This window comes from Pygocentrus nattereri, chromosome 9 (assembly GCF_015220715.1).
Source record: "Pygocentrus nattereri isolate fPygNat1 chromosome 9, fPygNat1.pri, whole genome shotgun sequence".
NCBI classification, from domain to species: domain Eukaryota; kingdom Metazoa; phylum Chordata; class Actinopteri; order Characiformes; family Serrasalmidae; genus Pygocentrus; species Pygocentrus nattereri.
The window spans coordinates 6,638,861-6,645,877 of record NC_051219.1 but is presented as its reverse complement, the minus strand read 5'-3'; the positions used below and the strand labels follow the sequence as shown (position 1 = coordinate 6,645,877).

The window sequence follows — 7,017 nt, the reverse complement described above, 5'->3', positions numbered from 1 at the left end:
GCTCACCTTCTCACTCCTTTAGAATGGAGTCATATCTCAAGCTTTGTCCCCACTGAGAGCTCACAGTGAGAGCACAGTCTGGCCTCTCTGGGTAACCAGGTCTGTCTGAGAGCTCACAGTGAGAGCACAGTCTGGCCTCTCTGGGTAACCAGGTCTGTCTGAGAGCTCACAGTGAGAGCACAGTCTGGCCTCTCTGGGTAACCAGGTCTGTCTGAGAGCTCACAGTGAGAGCACAGTCTGGCCTCTCTGGGTAATCAGGTCTGTCTGAGAGCTCACAGTGAGAGCACAGTCTGGCCTCTCTGGGTAACCAGGTCTGTCTGAGAGCTCACAGTGAGAGCACAGTCTGGCCTCTCTGGGTAACCGGCTCTGTCTGAGAGCTCACAGTGAGAGCACAGTCTGGCCTCTCTGGGTAACCAGGTCTGTCTGAGAGCTCAAAGTGAGAGCACAGTCTGGCCTCTCTGGGTAACCAGGTCTGTCTGAGAGCTCACAGTGAGAGCACAGTCTGGCCTCTCTGGGTAACCAGGTCTGTCTGAGAGCTCACAGTGAGAGCACAGTCTGGCCTCTCTGGGTAACCAGGTCTGTCTGAGAGCTCACAGTGACAGCACAGTCTGGCCTCTCTGGGTAACCAGCTCTGAGAGCTCACAGTGACAGCACAGTCTGGCCTCTCTGGGTAACCAGGTCTGTCTGAGAGCTCAAAGTGAGAGCACAGTCTGGTCTATCTGGGTGTTACCGTCCACTCTCTATACTTGTTTTTAATGACCAGGGGTAAAAGAGGATATAACATGAGATGTGTGAAAATCCAGTACTATTGAAGACAGTTAAGACAATCCACGCAGCTGCTGCTCTTACTGAGATTTAATCTGATCCATGTAACAAAACAAACATACAAAAAAAAAAAAAAAAAAAAAAAAAAACCACAAAAGTACTTCACAAGTGAAGCTACATTTAGGGTCCACAAAGGTACAAAGGAGAGTAAATTCACATAGCCAACACACCCAGGTGGACTACGGACGGTGCCAAAGAAAAAAAAAACAAACCAAACAACTTGCCTGCCTATCCTGCTAACTTCCCTAAGAAGAAGAAAGAAAAAAACATACATGTGTGGCACTCGCCCCTTACCTAGTGTACACAACAAACAATTAACCATCTCACTATCAATACTGCTGGGTTCTTTACTAACCTGCCCACACTGAGATAGTAAACAGTAGGTTGGCACAATCACATTTGCTCACATTAACTCCACAAGCAATAATGAGCAGCTTAGCCGCAAACAAGAAAGTTAACAACAAACATAAACAACAAGGCCTCCTCTCCCCAGCTCTCTCTCTCCTTTCTTCCAGCATGGGCCACCTTTGAACCAGAAGCCCTGCCTTCACTCCAGAAACAGCTCCTTTCATTGGTCAGACACAGGGACTGCTGTTAATCACCTGTAATAGGACAGAACTAAGAGAGTAAGGAAAAAGGGGGGTGTGGAAAGGAGAAAAACAGACAGCCTTTCTGGCATGTAACATTGGGTAACCAGGTCTATGTGAGAGCTCACAATGAAAGCACAGTCTGGCCTCTCTGGGTAACCAGGTCTGTCTGAGAGCTCACAGTGAGAGCACAGTCTGGCCTCTCTGGGTAAGCAGCTCTGTCTGAGAGCTCACAGTGAGAGCACAGTCTGGCCTCTCTGGGTAAGCAGCTCTGTCTGAGAGCTCACAGTGAGAGCACAGTCTGGCCTCTCTGGGTAACCAGGTCTGTCTGAGAGCTCACAGTGAGAGCACAGTCTGGCCTCTCTGGGTAACCAGCTCTGTCTGAGAGCTCACAGTGAGAGCACAGTCTGGCCTCTCTGGGTAACCAGCTCTGCCTGAGAGCTCACAGTGAGAGCACAGTCTGGCCTATCTGGGTAACCAGGTCTGTCTGAGAGCTCACAGGAGAGCACAGCCTGGCCTTTCTGGGTAATCAGGTCTGTGTGAGAGCTCACAGTAAGACCACAGTCTGGCCTCTCTGGGTAACCGGCTCTGTCTGAGAGATCACAGTGAGAGCACAGTCTGGCCTCTCTGGGTAATCAGGTCTGTCTGAGAGCTCACAGTAAGACCACAGTCTGGCCTCTCTGGGTAACCAGCTCTGTCTGAGAGCTCACAGTGAGAGCACAGTCTGGCCTCTCTGGGTAACCAGGTCTGTCTGAGAGCTCACAGTGAGAGCACAGTCTGGCCTCTCTGGGTAACCAGGTCTGTCTGAGAGCTCACAGTGAGAGCACAGTCTGGCCTCTCTGGGTAACCAGGTCTGTCTGAGAGCTCACAGTGAGAGCACAGTCTGGGCTATCAGGGTAACCAGGTCTGTCTGAGAGCTCACAGTGAGACCACAGTCTGGCCTCTCTGGGTAACCAGGTCTGTCTGAGAGCTCACAGTGAGAGCACAGTCTGGCCTCTCTGGGTAACCAGGTCTGTCTGAGAGCTCACAGTGAGAGCACAGTCTGGCCTCTCTGGGTAACCAGGTCTGTCTGAGAGCTCACAGTGAGAGCACAGTCTGGCCTCTCTGGGTAACCAGGTCTGTCTGAGAGCTCACAGTGAGAGCACAGTCTGGCCTCTCTGGGTAACCAGGTCTGTCTGAGAGCTCACAGTGAGAGCACAGTCTGGGCTATCAGGGTAACCAGGTCTGTCTGAGAGCTCACAGTGAGACCACAGTCTGGCCTCTCTGGGTAACCAGGTCTGTCTGAGAGCTCACAGTGAGAGCACAGTCTGGCCTCTCTGGGTAACCAGGTCTGTCTGAGAGCTCACAGTGAGAGCACAGTCTGGCCTCTCTGGGTAACCAGCTCTGTCTGAGAGCTCACAGTGAGAGCACAGTCTGACCTCTCTGGGTAACCAGGTCTGTCTGAGAGCTCACAATGAGAGCACAGTCTGGCCTCTCTGGGTAACCAGGTCTGTCTGAGAGCTCACAATGAGAGCACAGTCTGGCCTCTCTGGGTAACCAGCTCTGTCTGAGAGCTGACAGTGAGAGCACAGTCTGGCCTCTCTGGGTAACCAGGTCTGTATGTGCCGGCCAGTTTCAATGGCCAGGCTGTGCTCACTGAGTCTGTACACGGTCAGCAATTCACTCAGTTTTCTGTCTTGAGTAGCAGAAGCTTCTCAGTCCAGTGGGTAATGTAGTTTTGTTTTTGTTTGGTGATTATTTGGTTGGTTCTGATTTCTGGGTGAGCGTGTGGTCAGGCTGATTGGTGTTGTGATGTTGCTGGGTTGTAGGTCACTGAGACTCAGGACCAGCTGGCTCAGGAGACCCCTGTCGATGTTCAGCTCCTGACTAGCCAGTGCTTTATAGTGGAATGACTAGGGGTCACTGTATTTTATGTTTTAAAAAAATGTAGAGCTCTTTTTTTGGATATTTGAATTTTTTGGACAGAGCTCTTTTATTAGGAGTGGATACAGTCCTAATTCTCTCTCTCTGTGTTTTTACTATAATAACAGTATTGAATGCTGTATTATTGCAGCTTCTGCACTAGTTTTGTATTGTATAGTTTTGTGGGTGTGTCAGTCGTATAGAACATAAAAGTGTAAAATGTCTGTAAATTGAACAGTTGCTGCATTTGTTTATGTCAGTGTTCATATAAAACAAGTACATCCAGTTTTATACAATGCCAATAACTTATTAGTAATATTGATGTTTTCTATGTTTATTCCTGTTATTGGTATTGTAGATGGTATTGATAATAGTTTTGGTGAGATTTACATTTACATTTACAGCATTTAGCAGACACTCTTATCCAGAGTGACTTACAAGAAGTGCTTTGTCTATCTAGAGAAAATATCTTTGCTAGTTACCAATAGGTTATAGAAAAAGACAGTCCTGAGCTCAGAGACTGCTAGAAACATAAAGTCGCTGTTGACACCCAGAGAAAAGGAACAGAGTTGAACTCAGAACTCTGTACAATGCAACATAATACAATACAATACAGTAGACTACAATACACAGTGCAATACAAGAAAATATAAGTGCAGCTTATAATTCAGTGGTCATTTAAGTGCTGTGTAAAGAGGCGGTCTTCAGTCTGTGTTTGACGACAGCAAGAGACTCTGCTGTACGGACAGCCAGTGGGAGTTCATTCCACCACCTGGGTGCCAGTACAGAGACACTTATCTTCCACGCGCCTTGAAGGATGGTGGGTCAAGCCGAGCTGTACTCAAAGCTCGAAGGTCTCGTGGTCAGTTCGTCATTTCACCATTGCCATGAAGAGTTAATAGAAAGTTATCAGACGAGAGTTTGATTGTACAAATACACCAAAGATGAAACTGATAAATAAAAAACACTGTATGAAATTAGCACGAGTTCATTTAGTGATCAGATCAGACCAAACACAGCTTTGATGAATAAAGACTGAGTTTATTTCATTGAGTTTATTTAATATGATGTTGGCGATGCGCCTGACAAAGTACCATTTCACCCCAAAGGGGAGGTTCTTTACTGTACGTTATTTTCTGTTTATAATAATAAAGTGAGAAGTGACATTTTTACATAAACACTTCATCTCTCACTTCATGTCTCTCTAACAAAAAAATCTCCCCCACAAAATATCATGTTCTACATTTCTGTCTTGTCTTTTCTTCTTTGGTGTTTGTTTGTTTATATGAGAGGATCATACAGAATGAATTTAATTATGCAGTTTTTTCTTCTTCTTAATTGCTTGTGTGAGATGTTGGTGTTTGTATAGATTGTTTATGTAGTTGTGTGCAGAACCGTAAATAAGAGGACATTTTTCTCCATCTCTCTACAGATTATGGGACTGCAGTATTACAGAGAAAGGCTGTAAAGCTCTGGTTAAAACTTTGAAATTAAATCCTTCACATTTGAGAGAGCTGGGTCTGGGTTGGAATGAACCAGGAGAGTCAGGAGTGAAGATGCTTTCTGCTCTACTAGAAGATCCTCACTATAAACTGGAGAAACTACAGTAAGACCTGCTTTTTGGTTTAGCATTTGTTGATTACATGCAGCTCACATTAAAGCTGATCCACACCTGATTACAGCAAAACCCTGAACTTCAGAGTCCTGATCTTTTATTCTCAATATATTTTCATTAATATTTATCTTAAATTTAATATTTTAAATGGTTTGGGATGCTGCCTTTTTTCCATTGAACTTCTCCATCACTATGCAAGTATATTATCGTTTATCTAATCTCCTCATAAAATTTTCCTGAAAAGTGAATAACTTGTGCTTATTGGCTGTTTTGACTGGGTATTATGTAAATAAGGTGGACTTTTGCACAGTACTGTATGTGTGGGCTGGTGGTGTTTGATATATTGAAGAGTAACATAATGTCAGTGACTCCTTTGTGGACCTTTTGTTGGGAGCAGCTGTAACTCGTTGATCTGAAGATTGGAAGGACTGAAGAGTTAAAGTGGCAGTGATGTGCTCGAATGTGAAGATGGACAGATTAAATAGATTTAATATCAGCCCAGTAATTCTGACTGATATACTGCCAGCACCGTTCTGACTGCAGGGTTGCTGTGAGGAGATCTTCCTTCACTTACTAGAGGAAGTAGCAACATTCTGTAATATGAACTTGTTAAAAATCCTGACTTGAACAGGTCAGATCTTAATTTAGGGTTTAAGGAAGTTTCAGTGATATGGATCCAGGTTCATAGTCCATCCAGACCTTCACCCAGTGGAAGTTAATCTGGAATAATCTGGAGCTCAGACTTTGTTCACCAGCCTCCTCCTGCACCAGGAGGAGAAACAGAGAAAGAGAGTTTTGTGTTTTTAGTGTTTGTTTAGTGTTGCTGGTTCTTGTGCATATTTGAACGTGAAATCTGAGAATGAGAGAGAGATTTAATGATTTTATGAGAGGGGTCTCACTGTTCTGTCTTATGAATGTGTGATGGCTTTTACAAAGTTTACAGTCTGACTGTGATAAGTCTGTGTTCATGTCTGACATTCTGTCTTATTTTATGTTTACAGCCTCCGAACACCATTCACTGGGTCTATGCACCGCTACACCGGAGGTTTATGAGACAAAATGTTTTTGGTCCCTTTTGAGTCAAGATGCAGCACAGGGGTTTCCATTTTTTTCTGCAGAACAGTGGCTGCACCCAAATGTCAAACTCCTAACCTTTGAGGATGACCTCACATTGTCCCAAAGCACCTGGACTCCTGGGGACAACATCAACCCTCTCAAACCAGTGGAAATGTTGACAGACTTTCATAAACTCACTCTAGAAATCAACACTGTAGCTGGGAGAGTTGCAGCGTCTTTAAAGTTCCTGCAGGTCAACACCCATGTACCCATGTAACTCCATCTGGAGCAAAAGTCTGTGATGACGCTAGAGTGAAAAGGAGACTACCTTTACAATGAAAATGCACTGAAAATGTATTTTTTGGATGCATCATTTTACCAGAATCTGTAAAGGATCTTGTTCCTTTCACTAACATGAAAAATAAAGTCGTTTTTTTTTCCATCTCCTGTAAAATTTCTTCCAACAACAGCGAAGATCCATTTGAGAATCTGAGCTGGGCAAACTCAGTCAGCTTACAGTGAGAATGATGTTTAGTGTTATTTAGTGTGAATCTCCTATGGAGGACAGAGTGCATAACAACAACAGTATATCATGGAAATGCATGGAAACAATGTCTTTCCATTCCACCAGTTGAATATTTTGGGTATTTTCAGCCTCAGATATTTTATTTTATTCTAAGCTGCTTCTAGTCTTTAAGAGAAAGTGATGTTACAGGTTCTCATTTTCACTGTGATGGAAAGGCTCATTTAGTCCATGGTTAGTTTAAAAAATGTCTTTCTTGACATTTTTGACTTGACCTGTTTGGTTATATTTCATTTAAATTTCACACTCATATGTACTTTACAAGTGATCATAGATCAAGATAAGCTAATCCTTTATTAGTCCCACAATGGGGAAATTCTCAGAGTTACAGCAGCAACGGAAAAAAGAAGTAACAAGAAGAGAATCAACAAGCAAGTAATTAACTTTGTTAAGTAACAAGGTTTGAACCCTTTGATAATTGTTACTATATCTTCTTCTTTAAGCTGCTC

General features: G+C 44.0%; 2 protein-coding genes across 12 annotated transcripts in view; one reads left to right on the top strand and one right to left on the bottom strand.

Annotated features, from left to right (window-relative positions):
• Window positions 1-7,017, bottom strand: part of LOC108415618 (protein NLRC5-like) — an 802,877-nt gene that overhangs the window by 719,295 nt on the left and 76,565 nt on the right.
• Window positions 1-7,017, top strand: part of LOC108415395 (NACHT, LRR and PYD domains-containing protein 3-like) — an 843,678-nt gene that overhangs the window by 784,971 nt on the left and 51,690 nt on the right. For 9 of the 11 annotated variants that reach the window (XM_037540841.1, XM_037540839.1, XM_037540842.1 and 6 more), the window contains 2 exons: window positions 4,747-4,920; window positions 5,931-6,427. The exons of the other annotated variants lie outside the window; for them this stretch is intronic. In XM_037540841.1, coding sequence (XP_037396738.1) covers window positions 4,747-4,920; window positions 5,931-5,982 — 226 coding nt within the window. In that variant the 3' untranslated portion in view covers window positions 5,983-6,427. Of the gene's footprint in view, window positions 1-4,746; window positions 4,921-5,930; window positions 6,428-7,017 lie in introns of those variants that run through there. 11 annotated transcript variants of the gene reach the window in all.